Genomic DNA, 21,530 nt, shown 5'->3' with positions numbered 1-21,530 from the left:
ACATATATACATATATACACATATATACATATATACACATATATACATATATACACATATATATGTATATACATATATATATACATATATATATATATATATATACACATATATATATATATAGATAGGAGTGTAATGCTACACACATGACGCGGTTCGGTATGCACCTCGATACGGGTACGATTAGTAGGTTCATGGGACACTATAAAGTGACTATAGGTATGAATGTAAGTGTGAATGTTTGTTTGTGAGACCCTGAAATGGACTTCAGAATTATACCCCTCCCTCCCCCTAGATAGCTGGGATTGGTTGCAGTGCCCCTTCCCGCCCCCTTTTTCAACCCTGAAAAGGAATAAGCTATAGATAATGGATGGATGGATGGAGATCCTATTAACTGGCCCAGGCCTACGCATCTCCAAAAAAAATAATACAAGGTGTCTACATCTTTAAGTAAGTTACGTCCTGATAGAATTTATATCTGTTGTTTAACAGATGTACTAATAACTTTGGAATATGGTGATAATAATAAAAAACAGTGCTCGGACCAACAGCATTATCATTATTACAGCATGTGCATCTTACCCCTGTATTGAGAGCAGACTTGGTGGCCATGGAACAGTCATACATGGACAGACACTCACTGAGAATGGGAGACTTCCACGGATTAGCCATGACCTCTTCGTTCGTTAAGAAGTTGTACTGGAAGAGCTGCTTCACCCTGCAGATATTCACACTATTTAACCTCAATGTAACAGCGGAAATAATATTGGTATTCCTCAGAATTAGACACGAAACGAGTGCTGCTGCGTGTGCATTTTAGTGGGCGCTGTTTTTTGACAAATGCAGTTGCAAGTAAACATACTTGTGAACCCTCTGGGATTATATAGATTTCTGCATGAAATTGGTCATAAAATGTGTTCTGATTTTTTTTCTGTCTGCTTGAACTCAAACATTGTGGATCCGTTCCGTGAACGTTTCGCTCGATTGTGGTATTCTATGGTGTTTTCTTTTTAAATTTCCAATATTTTCATTATTTCTGTGATCAAAGCTGGAAAGGGTTACAAAAGTATCTATAAAGGCCTTGATGTTCATTTGTCCACGGTAAATGGAAAATGTTCAGCACTGTTGCTACGCTCTGGCGCGTGTAGATTTGTCAACATAAAACGTAACAACTGGTGAAACATTAAACAAGAATGGAGTTCATGGGAGGACAAAACGAAAAACAAATCACTGCGGTCCATAAGAAAGATCACAGAAGAGAAGTCAACTAAGTGTGACTGGATACTACTTTTTCACGTCCAATAACGACAATCATAAAATCAGCATTTTATTGTAAACTTCGTAATGCAAGACTGTAAAAACGTGACAGAAGTGAGTAGATAAAAGTCGACAGAAAATCTGTGAAACAAGACGCAAATAGATACAGGAAAGGCAGAAACACGAGGTCTACTGGACAGACTGACAAACTAAGTCAGACAGAAGGCTTCGTGGACCATGATGTTTGCAGATGATACTGTGCTCTGCATTATAGTAGGGAGTAGGCGAAATGGCATATGTGCTAAGTAAATATTGATGATGGGTAAAAAAAAGATATAATGTTCCTGTAGACGTTGTTGCAATTATTATACTGAAAATTCTAGTTAGACAAGAGGTGAATATTTCATCATGTCAATACCTGAGAAAGGTGAGTTCTCGCATTTTCTCCAAGGGAATATCCTCACCGGGCACACGAGCGAATAGGGGGTCATTTTCCAGGGTTCTGAAAATATGGTGCTGTGGCAAATAAACACTGCATTTAGCCCATGTTAGAAGGGCCTTAGGGAATAGAAAACACTGAATTTGTTTATAGAAGAAATTAAGTACATGATTTATTTTAATTCGTGTGTATTTTATTGTCTCTTAGCAGGACTTGTGCATTATTCAGTTCATTCCAAATTGAAATACGAGATAAACCAGCAGTCCACTGCTAGTTACCTAGCGGTATTAAGCCATTGTGGCACATTCAGTTAACTTGCAAGACTTCACCACAAACATTTGTCAAAGATAGATAGATTAGATAGATTAGGTAGATAGATGGATGGATGGATGGATGGATGGACGGATGGATAGATGGATGGATGGATGGATGAATGAATGGATGGATGGATGGATGGATGGATAGATGGATGGATAGATGGCTGGATGGATGGATGAATGAATGGATGGATGGATGGATGGATGGATAGATAGATGGATGGATGGATGGATAGATGGGTGGATGGATGGATGGATGGGTGGATGGATGATGGATGGATAGATAGATGGATGGATAGATGGATGGATGGATGGATGAATGAATGGATGGATGGATGGATGGATGGATAGCTGGATAGCTGGATGGATGGATAGATGGATGGATGGATGGATGGATGGATGGATGGATAGATAGATGGATAGATGGATAGCTGGATGGATGGATAGATGGATGGATAGATGGATGGATGGATGGATGGATAGCTGGATAGATGGATGGATGGATAGATGGATAGCTTGATAGATGGATGGATGGATGGATGGATAGCTGGATAGCTGGATGGATGGATAGATGGATGGATAGATAGATGGATGGATGGATGGATAGATGGATAGCTGGATAGATGGATGGATGGATGGATGGATGGACGGATGGATAGATGGATGGATGGATGGATAGCTGGATAGCTGGATGGATGGATAGATGGATGGATAGCTGGATAGCTGGATGGATGGATAGATGGATGGATAGCTGGATAGCTGGATGGATGGATAGATGGATGGATGGATAGATGGATAGCTTGATAGATGGATGGATGGATGGATGGATGAATGGATAGATAGATAGATAGAAAGATAGATAGAACTTTATTAATCCCTCGGGACAAATTTAGGATAACAAAGAGTAGCTTCTTGCCCATTGCAATATTTAACATCTGACACAATGGTTCTACATGGACACTTGGAAGATTTCAACCCAATACGATGTTACCTTGAATGCCAGAATTTCTTCTCCGTTTAGGAAGAGCAACAAGTCCTTCCAATTGAAAGAAGCCTTTTTCCTGTAGAAATCCAGGGGTCCACTGGGAAGGTCGGCCACTTCATATCCCATTGTAGCGATTAAAGCTGAAGTGGAATATATTTACACATTTTTAAACAAATTGGACACTGTGAAGTTTTCCGGGCAAGTGTTGGCTACGCTGTCCTAACTAGCGCTGTCCTCTATATGTACTTTGACTTTATATTAGATTTACATTCATGAAAGTGAAAGAGTAGAGTGGTTTAAGATTGCTTGTGTTGCTTTAGATCGTAATTTAAAAAAATAATAATACTTACTTGAAATAATATTTTATCAGAATTTTAATCAATTATTAGACATTTCCCCTATTTCCAGAATTCCATGCAACATGTACAAAAAATTTTACAAAATTTTACTTTGCTGTCCACACTGAAGGCCAAAGAGTGAGATAAGAAAGAAAGAAGAAAAGATATCAGCATACGAGAAAAAGAAATAAAATAAAGTATACACATGAATAAAATAACAAAATATACACATGAATCAACGGAAGTATTTTTCAGTATTTACAATGTGCAGTAGTTGACACTTGTGGATGTGCAAATTTGGCATGTGCAAAAGAGATCTTCTTTTAGCAACCTAGATCGAGAATCATTTATAATATAACTATATAAAAATTGGTTTAAGCAATTGATTTTTTTTTAAACATTTGAGAAACCTATTTTCTAGGTTTTTAATAGACAGATAGATGTTGAGTTACCCCTATCGTTTGAACCGTGGAAATATGTTTTCCGTCCCAAATCTTCCAGTAAGGACATTAAATTGCATGACGTTTTACCCAGTAACCTTTACACTCTTTGTATTGCACCCGTCCCGCAGTTTCAGACAATCGCTGTCATCATTGGACTTTCCTCGGAATATAATGCTGCAATAGCGACGTACAAAACCCCACAACTATTGCTCTTACTGGAAAACTACCCCCCGTGTTTTCTTATAACTAATCTAAGTTTTAACTACCCTTTCAACGAACATTCTGATTTACGTGATAACACCAAAAGTTGTGCGCCAACCTCACTTCACTTCGCATTGGCCAAAGTGGATAACGCGCGATACTCAGCCTTACCTTTTTCTCTTTTTGAAGCTAAGCGACTGTCCTCTTGAACACTAGTGTAGGTGTAAATCCCCGGTGTCTTTTTCTTGCAGCTGTATCCACGTTTAAGGCGAAGTTAGCAATACGACATTTCAGTGAGGTGAACTATTTAGAACAACCCTAGTATTTCCCGTCAAGATCCTTCACAATAAGAGCACCCGAGTCTTTCGCCAATCGACGGACGGACGGACAGAGACAGACTGGTCATCACTGATTAAACAGTTTTAAAGGTTGCAAATAATGGGCAAATAATGGGCAATTTGGCTTCCTGATAAAAAACTTATCGTAACGTATTTACATAACCGGCCCAAAGCATAAGCACTTAGTGGTCATTTAGGGCCATGAAATGAAACAAACATAAAAAACGATTGAAACATTTCATTACGTTACATTACATACTACGTATGTACTATTCATGGTTGGCACCCACAACTTTTCCTGTTGCTGGCAGTCCCTGATATAATGATACTATATAATATAATACTTTTTGTGATTGAGATACGTTTGAAAACAATAGGTAGAATGACTCTGGTATGATATAAGCCAACTTCAGACGATGCAAATGATACATGCGTGTTACATTCAAAATGTAGCCTATTAAACATTCACCTGCTACTAGCCAGGCGTAGGCAAACTTTTTGACTTTTCACAATTGTCCTAAAATTGAACAGGGGGCCCAGGTCAGGAGCAGATAGATGGAGAATCCATATGAACTAAAACAAATGCTTTTAGCTTTTTCTATGCCATCTATTGGAGAAATTCAGGCATTGCAGGGAAGAGGCACAATATAATGAAAATAGAAACGAATAACGTAATTTGAATTAGTTTGGTGGGCCGGATTAAAAATCCAAACGGGCCGCATCAAAGTTTGTCCATACCTGCCCTAGGTACTAGGGTTCAAGGGTCAGCTGGAAATAGAATGTCATTATATGTTATTTGGTCGTTTTGGTCTATTCTCATAAATGTTACAAATTAAAACTATAATTTTAATCAACTCTTTGTGTGTTTTGATTGAAAAAAACAACAACAAACAAATAAACCGTTACCTTTTCTTTACAAGGGCGGTACAGCTGTGTGACGCAATACGTATGCGACTGCTTCGATGGAAGCGACTGTCCTGTTGATCTGGGCGCTTTGGGCTTGCATACCATCTCCCCTTTAATTAATTATTTTGGACGTTTTGGGTTATTGTTGTGCGCACGTCTTGGATTGTGATCGGTACATGCATGTTTCGTTGAAAATATTTGTTTATCGTTGAACCAGAACACTGAGCAGGACATCAATAGTTGTCGCACAGACGGCGGCGACTCATTCCGCTGGTAACACCTGACTTCATTGAATGAGCTTTTATACCTATTACCTAAGGTTTTGATTGGATAGCCACGCCGTGTGAGACGCTTCGTCAGCCAGACGCAGCCAGGACACTTTTGTATAAATCGACAGGGTACGGTAAGCAAATACATGCAACCACATTCACTGCGGCAGTAGCATAACACAAAGCAACCGTTTAATTTGCTGCAGCTAACTGACGCTTAACCAGCTGACGACAAGATGGCTAACATGCTAACACTGTAGCATGGCGACACAACACAATTATGATGTCTTAGCTTGTGTTGAACGCTTACATTGGATGCTAAAACGTTGGTTTTCAAAGTCACGTTGGTTTTCAGTGCCATTGTATGCAATTTAGTAACGCAGCGAAAAAGACACAGTATTTACATGTCGCGCTGTAGATAGCGGTGGCGAGGACTATTTCCTGCATCTCAGATTATTGTTCTAAATGCAAAGCTGCTGTACTGCGTGTTTCCGCCAATGTAATTAAACAACTCAGATATCAACATTAATAATCGAGTAGCCCCGCGGTTAATTTGCTCAGGGACTGCTTGCAACGGAGGTCGGAGGGTAAATTCATAAATTCAAGGTAGCTAGCAAAGCTAAACTTGACTTCTGCACTGTGCTCAGCCACGCATGGTTATAACGAGACTCCCGGTTCTGTTCAAAATTCATTGTCATTAGCCGGTAAGTGGTTCGCGTTCATTGCGAAATGGTACAAATAGACAAAACAGGCAAATAAACATCGTCTACATAAAGAATGTTACACATTATTTTCCCTATATCCTTCCGAAAAACCGACATTTATCCGACGTTTTATTCAGCACCAGTTACAAAAACTAAATGTAGTTGAACAATTAGTATAAAGCGTCTGCTATTCAATAGATGTTTTATGTAATAAATATATTTTTAAAATATAATGCAAATCTGACTTTATAAAAATTTCTTATACATTCAGACACAAATCACACGTTCTCAAGTAGGTTTACGTCAGGCAATAATTGTGGACACTACTTGCCTGTTTTTCTCCGGTTTGCTAATAGCTGCAAAGACGTCAATTGACATCCTATACGTTTCATTGTTTAAGTTCCTAACAATAATTTAAATTATGCATTGTCTGCATAACAGTATAAATTAATGTCTTGCCTATAATTTTAGCTAAAAGAAACATTTATAAAAAGTGAACAAAACGAGACCAAGCACTGAAATTTTGGAAACTGTTTTGTTTGTAGTGTGTTGCACAAATAACTTCAATGCAAGGGTTAGGGACAAAACCAAAATCTTGAATATTTTTATTAATTAGGTTAAAGCCACTTTCTCAAATGTACGAACATAAGATGACTGCTAAAGAAGTAAATTATTTTTTACAGCCATGCTGTTTATGTTGCTGTTTAATTTGGCCTTTAGCATACATTATTGACACAGTATGTGAAATCTGAGGATTAAGATTACATCAACATGGAGAACAATATACCAGCCATTAACTTAAACTTAAAGTTAAATTTACTGATGACCTACTAGTGGCTTTTCAGGACGAATACATATGCTTACATTCAATATTATTAATCAGGGTACAGACACTATTTAGGCTTGTGAGCTACTATTCAAATGACTAGGCAACAGTGATCTACCTACACTGAGATTGTTAGAATATATATATATATATATATATAGATAGATAGATAGGTATGTAAAGACACATGATGAATTTATTAAAAACCCATACAAATGCGTGACAAATTGCCTAGGTAAGTGAACATCAAGGACATAGGGAATAGACTACATTATCCTAAAAGACTACATACTCTAGCACAGTCGATGGCATTATTGGTTTGTTACCCGCTTTTAAGATGTCATATTCCTGCGTAGTGTAAGTGGCAATCAGGCGTGCAAAGAGAGGAACAATTTCTAGTTAAAATTTGTTTCATTTTCTTTTTTTTTAATTTAATATATTGACAGTTAGCAAGGTAAATAAGATCAGTTTAACTTTTATTAAGTGATAAAAGTGATGTGCAGTGTTTCTGTAAAATAATATGCATTTTTTTGTATACAATTACAAATTCAGTTTATGAGGTACAGAAGACCATTGCAGTTCGTAACAGTATTTTGCATTTGTGTGTTTGGTCATAATTTGTATGGAGCTCATTTTGTTTCGATGGTATATATACATGTGTGTTTCATATATATATATATATATGTGTGTATATATATATGTGTGTATATATGTGTGTGTATATATATATATATATATGTGTGTGTATATATATATGTGTGTATATATGTGTGTGTGTATATATATATATGTGTGTATATATGTGTGTGTGTATATATATATGTGTGTATATATGTGTGTGTATATATATATGTGTGTATATATATATGTGTGTATATATGTGTGTGTATATATATATGTGTGTATATATATATGTGTGTGTATATATATATGTGTGTGTATATATATATGTGTGTGTGTATATATATATGTGTGTATATATGTGTGTGTATATATATATGTGTGTGTATATATATATATATATACACATACACATTAATGCGATAATAACGAAGAAGAGAATTGACCTTTCGAAAAACCCCGTCCCCAAACATTCATCGTCCAGAAACACACATCCTACAAACCAATATTATGTAACCAAGGTCCTTCAAGCTTGACCTCTGACAAGTGAAACGATAAAACTGTGTCTTCCTCGTGAACAGATTTTAGCCAGAAGTAGTATTAGCTTTTTTGTTTTGGAGATAGGATAGGATAGTGCTTTCGTTCATATGGCAGGACGTTAAAACATAAAAGTGCACTATACATCACTTTTGAATTGATTATTGCATTTTGCGTAACTGTGCGATTAATCACAAGAAGTCATGCAAATAATCATGAAGATGTATAATATAAGAATTAAATCATATAGCTGCATACAGTTAGATACAATTAATCAGTATCCCATTTAATTCATATATAAAGTATGTTCATGTAGTTTATATGGGGAAATATATACATACAATCTCAGTGTAGGTAGATCACTGTAGCCTAGTCATTTGAACTGGAGTAACTTTTTCAATTTTTGTCAAGCTGTAAATTCGCTAAATGTTTTAAGGCAAGTCAGCAACTAAGGCAACGAAGATACAGTATATCCGCTTAATTTTTACCATTAACCCTTGCAGTTTTCCATCATTTCTCATATACATTTTGTCATACAACATAGAGCCTTACCTATTTATTTAGTCAATTTCTTCATACACAGCCTTTCAACAAATAAATACTTACTTTAACCCAGTGGTTCTCAGCTATTTTCTGTCAGAACCCCCTCTCCCCCCAACCCCATGTATATTTTTCATCTGTACAAACCAATGTATGAGTTGCTGCCCCCTGGTGACTGGAGGCTTGTTATCCCCTCACACACCGCACCTCCCAGCGCTCCCGCCTGACTATTTAGTATTTAGTTATTTAGTACTCCTTTAACTGAAGTATATTCTCTCAAACCAAACGATATACCTTGTAATGGTAGTTAAGCACCTACTTTGTATTTTTTTGTTTTGATTCCATCCACACTAAATCTTTTGTGTTTTTTTTTTTTTTTTTCTTAGGAAACGAGCTGGCGCAGGTCGTGAGTTGTTCGTGGATAATGCGAGACAGTGGTGGTAGCCTTGCCCAGAACTGCTGGCAGGGAGATCTGGGTCTGACGGCTGTTGGACAGGACGACACAGGAGGTTGTTGGCATTTCATTAATATACAATTCAAGACTGGGCTATGTCACTTAATAGTGTTGTGATTTTATCTTCTTGTGCTACATCTCTTTGAACCTTGAGACCTCTAGATTTGATCATATAGGAGAAGTGATTTGTTTGTCACCCAGGTTTACACAGTACAGCGTATAGAGCACTTCACACCCCTGTTTTTGCTACAAGTTTGTGTATCCTCCTTCGTGAGCTTTTTTTTCTCTCTCTAAGATATGGCTAAATAAGTTGGTCAGTCTTGACGGAATTAATAACGGTAATTTGACATTTGACAAAAGAAACATTGTTTCCACTTGCGAAGGTTAATTCCGAAGGTGGTCTTCAACCCTCCCACATTTTTTTACACACCCAGCGCCCTCGCAATGGGTTCGCGTCTTTTCCCCAGAATCAGAGTATCAGGAAAAGTTGGCACAAGCAGTGCACTGCAGGAGCACACACGCATACACAGACACAAAGGCATATTATCAGCCACTGGTTCACATCGTCCCAAAGGACAACATGAGGGTTAATATAAAGGTATGTTGACAAATATTAAAAGTTACTTTTACAAGCATTGTTATTAAGTGTTGCTATTTTTAAATTTCTTGTATTTATCAACTATAATTTAAGCGTCTTTGTTAAAGCTTTATTCCGGGGGTCCTTGAATTACGTTCCGAGTTCTCTTCCTAAGAGAATACTGTACTCGCATACTGTACGTTAGTACCTTTGCCACTCACCTATGCTAACACAGAGGTAACATCACAATCCAGGACAGGCGTAGGCAAACCTCCTGACCAGGGGTGCCAGGTCAGGAGCAGAAAGATGGAGCGAAGATAAATAATGTGTAAAATTCATGCATAAAGGCTAAAATGCTTTTATTTTTTCTACTCCATCTATTGGGGAAATGTGGGTATTGCAGGGAAAAGGCAGATGTGTAATGATTACACTTGGGAACCATAATGAAGTGCAAAAAGTTTCCAAAAAACAACATAAACGAAAGAAAGCAAATATAGCACAGTCTTACCCGCCAACTTGTTCCCACGCAAACGGCAACACGTTGCCGAGTTTTACTGTTGTGGATCATGGACGTTATAAACCAGGGACCCCCTGAATTGGTCTGTGGTTCTAAAGTGACAGGTGAAGCTCATTACAATTAATGTTTTTGTCTAGGTGGAATTCCTGGTGACCACCTCATCGTCCCAGTGTCAGGTCACAGTATCCCCAGCTCAATGCACCTTAGACTGGGACAAAAGGAGACAGTGTGGACAAACAAATATGCAGATGAGGAGGAAAAACACGGAACAGGAAGGATTGTAGCATTAGGTGATAAGGGAGAAGAAAACATTGTGAATCCGAAGGACATGGGGGAATTTGACTACAATGACTGGGATCAGAATGAGGTGGAGGAGGAGGAAGAAGATGAGGATGATGAAGAAGAAGAAGAAGAAGAAGATGATGATGAAAATGAGGAATACGAAGAGTGTACGGAAGAAGAAGTCAACAAAGCGGAGTCGGAGTGGGACAAAGGTTTTCCCTACCAGTGCACTCGGTATTCAAATTCACACTATCAGCATTGTCAACCACAACAAAGGGCTGAAGGCGACAATTACATTGAGGATACTATGTTCAAGGCTGAGAAAACGTATTTGGTAGGGTCCCACGTCAGCAAGTGCAGGGTTCAGAGAAGATTCCGGCGCTGGCAGCGTTTAAGGTCTTACAGTGGCCTTCGATTTTGCCTCAGCAAACATTGGAAGAGCTGGCGCCAGCGTGCCCAGTGGGTGTGCCTTCTCGGACACAGGTGGAGTCGAAAGGACCCAAGTTACAAACTGTACAGCAAGCAGAGGAGAATAAAAAAGTACTGGCAGTCAACGTACACACGGGGAGAGGACGATAGTAACGCCGAGAGGTTCACAGAGTCTGACAGAGGTACTCACAGAAATTTTTTTTTTTTAATTTTTATTTTGACAACTAGATGTCTTCAGTTCTTATGCTTTCACATTGTACTTTTGGTCATTGAATTAAAATACAACAGCTAACTCTGCATATATAAAATATTCTGGTAATTTTTTTTGATCTTAAGAAACATGCAGTTGGATTAATCACAGCAACGGAAAAGTCTGAATATTTCTCAAAGGACAGTTCAATCATCTCTTTCTACTGCTTTATAGAGAATACTTTTCTTTCAACTACAGATAAGCAGATGAAAAACTGCTCCCCAAACAAGCAAGAGGACAAAGGAAGAGAGGAAGTGGACATCAAACCGGTTCCCCTTACCGAAGAACACATGAGCTGTGTTACTGGTATAGATCAAAGTTACATTTTAGAATTTTGGCCTACTGATGATGTTCAGATTAGAATAAATAAAATAGTGATGCGACAAAAAAAAAAAAAAAACGATATTTTCTAATAACTGTCGTGTTTTTCTTTCTCTCTAGTTATTCTTAACGAGTCCCTACAGCAGTACGGGAGTTTGATTCCCATTCAGGTCGACGACGTTGTTGAAAAACTTCAAGATGTCTTCAACGAGAGCTTCTCTCAACCACAAAGGTCAGACTCATGTTAGGATAAAGTGCTAGAGTTTTTGTTTGTTTTTTTAAGAAGAATAGACGTTTGTTTAATTGATCTCAATGTCACCTCATTTTTTTTTTCTTCAATAGGAAAGTAATGGTTCAGCACCTAATACAATCATTTCAGCGGTCTTCAGGGTCAGCGATAGCTAAAACATTCAAAGTCAACTACAAACGGCATGTACTAACCATGGATGACCTGGGCACACTGTATGGACAGAACTGGCTCAATGATCAGGTACAGCTCTTTTTATGGCAACTCAGTGGTGTGTGGTTTCTCAACCCAGCTTTACATTCTTTTAAACTGCTCTACAAGCCTAATTTTCTAAAGTTACTGTTAGACATTGCAAATACTTTATACCGTAATTTCCGGTGTATAAGCCGGTTTTTTTTTTTTGTTTTTTTTTACAAGCTTTAATCCCTGCAATTTAAACAATGATGTGGCTTATTTATGGATTTTTTGGGCTAACGAAGTTCATACCGCTAGCGATCAATGACTTTTCTGGTAGGCTACTGTGTTATGCTAGTAGCATATGTCTGTCTGTGAATGATTGTGTGTGTATATATGTGCGTGGGACACGCATGAGAGAGAGAACAGTAGCGAAAGAGAGCAGTTTGAACCCTGTCATGTTGAAGAGTGAGTTGGTTATACAGGAGCTGTTTATGTTCTGTTGTGGTCGGAGTGGCTGATAATAAAAACCCCAACTTCCCTGTTTCTGTTTACCTCTGCTGTGGACAAGCACAAAGTGAAGGGAGTTAGCCCCGGAGCTAATGTTAGCTTCAGACCTGGAGCAGATCACTAAGTCTCCTCTGTGCATTCCAACTACGGTCGGGGCGCTAAAGCAATAAAGGTTACACGTTATGTAACCAGCCGTGTTACAGGCACTGTTTAGAAAAAAGCATTTATTTAATTAAAAGTGAAAAAATATCGAAATAAATATTCTATCACCTGCGGCTTATAGAGAAGTGCGCTCCATATATGTACAAATTTATTTTTAAATTTTGTGCGTGCGACTTATATTCAGGTGCACCCAATAGTCCGGAAATTACGGTAATCACGTTGTTACGAGTCAATTATATTGTGCAAATTAGTTTTTTTTTTAATGTTCTAATTCCACTGTGTACACGCTGCAGCTTTACTTGTGGAGCAAGTGGACTGTCCTCATCCTCCATATTCTTTTCCTTTTTCTAGGTTATGAACATGTATGGTGATCTAGTCATGGATTCCGTGCCAGAGAAGGTAAGGATATACATTTCACTCGCTTATTTTATTTGTAATTTCATTTTGTTGTCTTTGGCATGTAGAAGACGGTTAATATACAAACCAATAATGTAGAGAAAAAAAGCAAAGAGACTTTGTCTCTAAAAAAGAGCTAATGTTAGGGCAAAACCTAAACTAAGGGGGTGTGGGGGAGAGGATGATGCGAGAGAGTGAGAGTCCAAACTTTCACGATATACAGGCACAAAGGTCACAAAATTAAAATATTGTGAAAAATATGTTTGTCAATCACCTCAGAGTAAATATCATTTATTATATAGCTTCATCACACATGGAGTAAAATATTTTGTATAATATATAAGTTTGTGTTCCTTCCTCCTTTCTGATGATTGTGACCTACAGATAATTGAAAACCCCTAAAACTCAAGTGTCTCAGAAATTTAGATAACCTCAGAAGAGTCTGACTTCCACTTTTTGAGAAAGCGAATGTAGCACACTGAGTGAATGTAAAGACATCTTCTGCATATAGTGCTGCGCGAAAACGCCTTTATCCTCTTTAGCCAACTACATTCCATGAAAACCGGTTGGCCAATTTTAACGCGTACGTCAAAATGACGGTTTGATGATTTGAGACAAATGTGGTTTGTGAATGTGGGCTATACAAATAAAATTGACTTCACTTGATAAATTTATCAAAAATGGCAACCGTAAAAACTGCAGGTTGAGGATGTGGTAAAGCAGTGGTTCTCAATTATTTTCGGTCATGCCAACCCAACTCTGAGCCACACCCCCGCGATTTGAAATGCTATTGAGAACCTGATAACATGTATATTTTTATCTGTACAAACCACTGCATGAGTTGCTGCCACCTAGTGACTGGAGGCTTGTTATCATTCAAGCATTACAGCAGTGGTACACTTATGCCCTCCCCACTATTTGAGAAGTACTGTCGTAATCCGAGGACCTCCTTTATTATGAAAAGTTCAACACTGGAAACTCATGGTGTCGCACACTATTCAGCTAATTAACATAAAACTCCTGGGAAGTCTTTTAGAGCATTTGAATGGTCTCTGAGTCTAGGTCAGTATGCTACATACGTAAACATTGGAAAGACTGACCATGCTGACCTGACAAATGTCCAGAAGATTGTCATTGACACCCTCCAAAAAGCTTATTGCTAAAGAAGCTGGTTGGTCAGAGTGTACACCAGCAACAGGGATAACCACAGTCTTGATAGGATTGTCGAGCCAAATCAATTCAAGAAGTTGGACGAGCTTCTCAGTGAGTGGACTGAGGCTGGACTCAGCACAACAAGAGCCACTATGCAAAAACAATTCTTAGAAACGCGCTTCAAATTGCGTTCTTCAAGTCAAGCCGCTCCTGAACCAGAGACAGCAAGCCTAGACATCTTACCTGGGCTAAGGAGGTAAAAAGACTGTGGCTCAGGGGTCCAATGTCCTCTTTTTTGAGAAAAGTAAATGTTGCATGTCATTTGGAAAGACCCAGAGTCTGGAACAAAATCGGGAACAGAATTAGGCATGCTCGTAGTCGTAGTGTGATGATCTGGTGCCATGTCACCTGCTCGTCACCTGCTTGGTCCACTGTGTTTCCTGCAGTCCACAGTCAACGCAGCCAACTACCAGGAAATGGTCCTGCACTTAATGCTTCCTTCTGCTAACAAGCTTAGTGGAGATGCCAAAGGTACCAAAAGCTGGTTCAATGGCCATGATGTTCCTGTGCTTGATTGGCCAGCCCACTCACCTGACTTGAACCCCATAGAGCAGGGGTACCAAACTTAAATTCACACTAGGCCAAAATTAAAAACGGTGACGAAGTCACAGGCCAAACTTGGGCTATTGTCACTATAGGCTGCTACAAAAGCAGTCATGGCTTTCATTGCACCTCAGCTGTCTCACAGGCTGATCACCTCCATGCCACGCAGTATTGAAAAGAGAGGTCCAACCAAACACTGAGTGAATAGATATATATACATGTTTTTCGGAAGCCTGACATTTGTGCTAAAATATCCTTTTTTTAAAATAATGTACTATTCTAATTTTCTGAGACATTGGGATTTGGGTTTTCATCAACTGTAAGCCATAATCATCACAATTCTAATATGTAAAAGCTTTAAATATTTCACTCTCTATGTAATTTATATAACATGAGTTTCACTCTCTCAAATGATTGACAAGAAATGTTTTTTTTTAAATAAACTATTAAAATAGTCTAATACTATTGCCTACATTTTCTTTTGGTGAAAACATACTGTAATTAAGGAATCATTATTAATTTCAGTATCGTCCAGTGTAGTCATTCAACAACCATGCATTTGATGTTTTTATGTTGAGAAGGAGAAGTGAAATATAAGAGGTTTTGGCAAATAAATCATCTTTTGTTTTTGTTTTTTGTTTTAGGTTCACTTTTTCAACAGCTTCTTTTATGATAAACTAAGAACTAAAGGCTACGACGGAGTCAAACGGTGGACAAAAAATGTAAGTGGTTTTTTTTTATAACTGCAGGTGAAAGATTTTCTCAGGCAATTGATTCATTTGTGCCTGAAAGTACATAAAGTATTCAGACCCCCTTAAATTTTTCACTCTTTGTTATATTGCAGCCATTTGCTAAAATCATTTAGCAAGTTCATTTTTGTCCTCATTTGTCCCCCCCCCCCCAATTGACAGGAAAACACAGAATTGTTGACATTTTTTGCAGATGTATTAAAAAAGTAAAACATCACATGGTCCTAAGTATTCAGAGCCTTTGTATTTAGTAGAAGCACTCTTTGGAGCTAATACAGCCATGAGTCTTTTTGGGAATGATGCAACAAGTGTTTCACACCTGGATTTGTGGATCCTCTGCCATTCGTCCTTGCAGATCCTCTCCAGTTCTGTCAGGTTGGATGGTGGACTTTGGTGGACGGCCATTTTCAGGTCTCTCCACAGATGCACCATTGGGTTTAAGTCAGGGTTCTGGCTGGGCCATTCAAGAGTCAGAGTTGTTGTGAAGCTACTCTTTGGTTATTGTAGCTGTGTGCTCAGGGTCATCATCTTGTTGGAAGTTGAACCTTCAACCCAGTCTGAGGTCCTGAGTACTCTGGAGAAAGTTTTCATCCAGGATATCCTTGTACTTGGCCGCATTCATCTTTTCTTTGATTGCAACCAGTTGTCCTGTCCCTGCAGCTGAAAAACACAATTTTTTCTCACCATCTTGGAGTCCTTCAGGTGTTTTTTAGCAAACTCCATGCAGTCTTTCATGTGTCTTGCTACGAGGAGAGGCTTCTGTCGGCCACTTTACCATAAAGCCCCGACTGGTGGAGGGCTGCAGTGGTGGTTGACTTTCTACAACTTTCTCCCATCTCCTGACTGCATCTCTGGAGCTCAGCCACAGTGAGCTTTGGGTTCTTCTTTACCTCTCTCACCAAGGCTCTTCTTCTCCCCTGATTGCTCAGTTTAGCCAGACAGCCAGCTCTAGGAAGGGTTCTGGTCCCAAATGTCTTCTGTTTAAGGTTTATGGAGACCACTGTGCTCTCAGGAACCTTAAGAGCAGCAGAATTTTTTTTGTACCCGTAGCCAGATCTCTGCCTTGCCACAATTCTCTCTGAGCTCTTCAGGTAGTTCCACTGACATGATTCTCATGTGCTCTGACATGCTCTTAGGTCTTAAGGTCCAAGGTCTTATATAGATAGTTGTGTGGCTTTCCTAATCAAGTCAAATCAGGATAATCAAACACAGCTTGACTCCAGTGAAGGTGTAGAACCATCTCAAGGAGGATCAGAAGAAGGAAAGGAAAGTGACCATGTGATATTTCAGTTTTTCTATATTAATGAATTTGCAAAAATATCAACAATTCTGTGTTTTTCTGTCAATATGGGGTGCTGTGTGTACATTAATGAGGAAAAAAAATGAATTTAGCAAATGTAGCCTCTCTCTCTCTATATATATATATATAAAAGAATTTAAAATGATTTTAAGTTTTAGCCATATTTGATTGTCACCTCTGTTCTGTACCATTAACCCTCTTTTTTTTTTGTCCTTTCTCTCTGCTTCACCAGGTTGACATTTTTCAGAAGGATTTATTGTTAATTCCCATCCACCTAGAGGTTCACTGGTCACTGGTTAGTGTTGACATTCCTCATCGGGCCATTACTTACTTTGACTCTCAACGGACGCTTAATCGACGTTGCCCAAAGGTGGGAGCACGGTATTGTTTGAAATTTTGGAAAATATAAGCAATGTAAAAATGTAAAATGTATAGAATGTAAAAAAAAAATAGAAATGTGCCCAGATATGTATAGAATGAAAAAAAAAAATAGAAATGTGCCCAGATAGTCTGTTGACCTGGTTCCAGTTCATAAACATTAAGATCATTACTAAGACTTATTAGTGAAGTCCGTTATCTTCTTTATTTCATTTATTTTTGTAGATTTAAATTGAAATGGATACAAATGCATAAGCTAAAATTAACAATAAAATAACATTATATTGTCCTATTGTGTTTTCAATAAACGTTTGTTGTTTGCAGCATATTTTTAAATACCTGCAAGCGGAGGCAATTAAAAAAGATCGTCGAGATTTCTTGACTGGATGGAAAGGCTTTTTTAAAATGGTAAGACACCGTTTTAGTGTACATCTCTCCTGATCTGACAAATTGAAGTTGTTTGTTTTGCCCCTCTAAAGACCTATTACGGCTCCTGTGTTCTAGAACGTGGGGCGTCAAAACAATGACAGTGACTGCGGTGCGTTTGTGCTACAGGTGAGTCTTAAACATTTCTGAGCTCTGCATACAAAATACTGTATACACAAACAATACAGTAATAGTAAATAATTGTGAAAGCATACCCTTTGCGTTTTACTAAAATTCATAGTTATCCAAATGGTATTACACATTTACAGAAAATCAAATATTATTTAGATAAATACAGTGGTCCGCGAAATGGGAAAAATCTCAATGTAGGGGCGAGATAGTTATTATATTATTTACGTATATATTTACCCTTTACATACCTCCTCCACACGGTGATCAACCCTCCCTAGACTGTTTTACCCTTTCCCACACAATTATATGCACAGTAGAGTTGTAGAACGGCGACCCAGAGCAAAGTGAACGAGAGAGAGTGACCATGGGGAGATGCTACTATGCATCAGCCAATCAGCATAAGGAACAGAAGAGCATGCTCAATTAGTCAATAGCACACCGAGTACGCATTGTATTAGCCAATAGTACGCCGTGTACGATCTCGTCTAGGTAAACAAAGCTACCAGCGATCATTCGCAAATGCACTTATCTCAATTTCAAAAATGAAAAAAAAAAAGCATTTATTTAATTAAAAGTGAAAGAAAAATATCTTTCTGTGTAAATATTCATGGACACCTGTAGGTTATAGGGAAGTGCGGCCTAAATATGTGCTTTTTTTTTTTTTTTTAATTTAGTGGCTGCGGCTTATATTCAGGTGCACTCAGTAGTCCGAACATAACGGTAAATCTCGCACAAGATAATCCAGGCTCTTCTCATCCATTGGTCCAACCAAGCACTTCCAAACAGAGGCACCCCCCCCATAGACTTCCACTTTTCTAACTAGTTGGTCTACTTTCAGGAGTTTCTCATTGTAGCTTGATTGTTAATCCACCTCTTGTTAGTCTTTGGATAAAATCGTCTGCTAAATGCGTAAATAAAAACAACAACCCATTAAAGATTAAGGCTCCCACGTCGGACTCCCAAGCCTTTTAAAAGTATCTTCACAGGCATGGTCGCATATCTGTAAATGCCCCATAATTACATGTTGGTCCTGAGGATATACAGTACCTTAAAATACTGCAGCATGGTTCAGTTTACTGCATAATATATAGAGATGTTTTAATACAACTTTTCCCTGTCAATATCAATCCGATACCTACTTTTCCCATCCAGCGTGCCACAGGCTGCCGTTGTTAGACAATGGTGTCCCTGTTTCTGACATGTCGCACAAAGTTAAGTTGACCATTCGGGCATGGCTATTGGATTGGATGGGCTATAGTTGTTTTTTTTGAAAATGGCCAACATTGGACCGATACCAATCCTGAGTATTGATCTGAGCCAACCCTAATAATATACTGTAGATTTTACGTGTTGTGCAATGACATTGTTTTCTATTTGAATTGTACATGCTGCGGGCGTCTCACTTTTCTCTCATTTTGCCTCCTCCTACTCTCCAGTACTGCAAGTGTCTGGCCCTAGGACAGCCATTCAGTTTCGGCCAGCAGGACATGCCACGGCTGAGGAGACAAATGTACAAAGAACTCTGTCACTGCAAACTCATCCTGTGACCAATCATTGCTGCCCCTTACCAATTTTCTTCATCCCCTCCCACCTTGATTCCCAAAGGTAGAGAGTGATGATACAACAAGAAGAGGACACGGGAGCGAGAAAATTACTGACTGTCAAGAAACTTAACAAAACCTTTTTTTTTTTTTTTTTTTTTTGCCAATATCCAGAGAAATTACTCTAATTTATCGGTAATGTGTTTGTTTTGGTTTTTTATCTCTTTTTACTTTAAGTTCTTCACTCTTTAAACACTCTTGACATTATGGATGATGAAGAATCAAGGCATACGAAGGTCCAATACAGAAAGGAGTGTTTGTTTGCCATTGCACACCAGTGAAATTCCATGTTTTGTTTTTGTTTTTGTTTTTTTTTTAAATCCTTTCAGTTGTGTCCCATTCCAAATGTCCATCACGAAGAGTTGGATGATGATGGCCTTGATGTATTGGAAGCAGCTTATTTTGTCATAGCCAGTCTTAGACATATGATGATCTAGCTGAGCCAGCACTGGACTGACACATTTCTGACAACATTGTTACCATATTTTTTTTGAGTCGGATTTAGAGTGAGTTTCAAATATGTTGATAACATGCTAATGCAGTACCATATTTTGTACGAAAACTGAAATCAAACGACACCCTTTGGAGCCAAGAGCCTTCCGATGACTTGGTTACAACTACTAACTATTGACATGGGACCTGTTAGTAGCTCCCACAAATGAGCCACAGTGTCACTGGCCCAAGGATAGGGCAGCTTTACACGACAATTTTTTTTCTTCGTTTTATCTCTGTCGGTAAAAGTGTAATTATGTTTTGGCCTTACATGGTGTTAAACAGAGGATAACCCTTATGTACAGTGTTCAGTGTAAGGTGTGATAAGGTCCTCTCTTTTTTTTTGTTGTTGCTGAGGGTTTGAAAGCCCCTATCGGTGTGGACAAAGACAACTGAAAAATAGATGAAGCACGTCCACCGTGAAATAATGGTTCCCTCGTATTTTTCATGAGAGACACTTTTTTTTCCAACAGGAGCTGATGTAAGATGGCAGTTTTATATATTCTCTGCATTTCTTTATGATTGATTAAAAATAAAAACACGTGGCAAGAGGTGTTTTTTTTTTTTTTTTTTTTTTTTTTTTTTTTTTTAACTTGTCATGTCTACCAGTTCACTGTAGGCATGTAATATGCTATCTGACCTTTTTGTCATACAGATTTACAGTATGATATCCTTATTTTTGTCACGTTGTGCAAAGTTTCTTTTTAAGTCTATTGTATTAAAGCATTTTGATTTTGATTCATATGGCATGGATGGGAGTGAAAGGGGGGTGACACAGAAACATTTTAGAAAAAAAATAAATGTTTAAAGCAATTATTTTAGCCTCTCCTGCTCCTTCCTGCTGCCTTGATCCCGGGAAAATATTGGGATAAAGTGTTAGAGAGGTTGAAGCAGAGCTGCTAAACAAACTATATTGCAGTCAGGATAGAAAGGCTAAAAGTAAATCATTGGCATTTTACTTATTTTTAGTTGTGTGTATGTAAATGAGCAGATATAAATGCGTTTATAAAGTTGTGAGGAGAAACTAAAGACCCAGTATTTAACACTTTAACATTTTGGTCAACTGCTGTGTCAAGTTAATTTAATTAGTATAGCACAAATTCACAACACACACTGCAAAGTAATGTGCGCTCGCTCCTCTACTAATGTGCATTAACTTCATCATGAGTTTAGCAATTGGGAATAATTGTCTTCTCTGAATGTGAGCAAAACCAAGAGCGCAGCAAAGTAAAATCGGTGTCAACAAAAGTGTATTTGCTGTACTCTACTAAAGGATCGAATACCTTATTAGGAGTTGATGCGGAATGTGAAGTGTCAATAGTGTTGTCGTTTATTTTCATTCACATTCTCATGTGCAGGAACTACCATCTGACAAAGGGTGAAGAATGTAAAGTGGTGCCAGGTGAAAGTGTAGCAACGCAGCAAGGGATGTTGCTAAGGTAAGGGTGGAATCAAAGAAAGCGATTCTAGGCGGAAATTAAGATTAAATGGTTAAATTAAATGGAGGAGTATTGCAGAGAATTTAAGTCATATGTGTCAAACTGTCAAACAAAGGCCTGGGGGGGCCAAATGTGGCACGGCAAGCCATTGTGTGTGGCCCGCGGGATCAAATGTGGCACGCCAAGCCATTGTGTGTGGCCCGCGGGATCTTAAGAAG

At 38.3% G+C, this 21,530-nt stretch overlaps 2 protein-coding genes across 3 annotated transcripts in view; one reads left to right on the top strand and one right to left on the bottom strand.

Annotated features, from left to right (window-relative positions):
- The window catches only part of acox3 (acyl-CoA oxidase 3, pristanoyl), a 20,936-nt gene extending 16,627 nt beyond the window's left edge, over window positions 1-4,309 (bottom strand). The window contains exons 1-4 of the mRNA XM_025057584.1: window positions 4,152-4,309; window positions 3,005-3,138; window positions 1,676-1,773; window positions 583-718 (exon numbers count right to left, since the gene is read on the bottom strand). Of these exons, the coding sequence (XP_024913352.1) occupies window positions 583-718; window positions 1,676-1,773; window positions 3,005-3,124 (354 nt within the window). The 5' untranslated portion in view covers window positions 3,125-3,138; window positions 4,152-4,309. The remainder of the gene's footprint in view (window positions 1-582; window positions 719-1,675; window positions 1,774-3,004; window positions 3,139-4,151) is intronic.
- Window positions 4,310-5,244: 935 nt separating this feature from the next.
- senp3b (SUMO specific peptidase 3b) lies at window positions 5,245-20,686 on the top strand. Of its 2 annotated transcripts, none has more exons than XM_008328243.3 (12): window positions 5,245-5,622; window positions 9,108-9,230; window positions 10,407-11,162; window positions 11,429-11,536; window positions 11,672-11,783; window positions 11,894-12,041; window positions 12,996-13,043; window positions 15,440-15,517; window positions 17,077-17,214; window positions 17,547-17,630; window positions 17,727-17,777; window positions 19,217-20,686. In XM_008328243.3, the coding sequence occupies exons 2-12, from the start codon at window positions 9,146-9,148 to the stop codon at window positions 19,325-19,327; spliced, it is 1,719 nt and encodes a 572-aa protein (XP_008326465.1). In that variant the 5' UTR covers window positions 5,245-5,622; window positions 9,108-9,145; the 3' UTR covers window positions 19,328-20,686. The 2 variants fall into 2 exon arrangements, with proteins under 2 accessions (XP_008326465.1, XP_008326456.1); XM_008328234.3 differs by having other exon boundaries at window positions 5,245-5,627.
- The last annotated feature ends 844 nt before the right edge of the window (window positions 20,687-21,530 follow it).

Source organism: Cynoglossus semilaevis, chromosome 1 (genome assembly GCF_000523025.1).
Source record: "Cynoglossus semilaevis isolate Cse_v1.0 chromosome 1, Cse_v1.0, whole genome shotgun sequence".
In the NCBI taxonomy this organism is placed as follows: Eukaryota; Metazoa; Chordata; class Actinopteri; order Pleuronectiformes; family Cynoglossidae; genus Cynoglossus; species Cynoglossus semilaevis.
The sequence above is the reverse complement of the archived record's forward strand: the minus strand, read 5'-3'. Positions and strand labels throughout refer to the sequence as shown.

What these genes read in the sequence shown, in the direction of transcription:
- senp3b (XM_008328243.3), top strand. Translation starts at nt 9,146, where the DNA reads ATGCGAGACAGTGGTGGTAGCCTTGCCCAGAACTGCTGGCAGGGAGAT. An exon ending in ACACATGAGCTGTGTTACTG is followed by an intron (nt 11,537 to 11,671) that starts GTATAGATCAAA and finishes CTTTCTCTCTAG; the next exon opens with TTATTCTTAACGAGTCCCTA. An exon ending in TGGATTCCGTGCCAGAGAAG is followed by an intron (nt 13,044 to 15,439) that starts GTAAGGATATAC and finishes TTTTTGTTTTAG; the next exon opens with GTTCACTTTTTCAACAGCTT.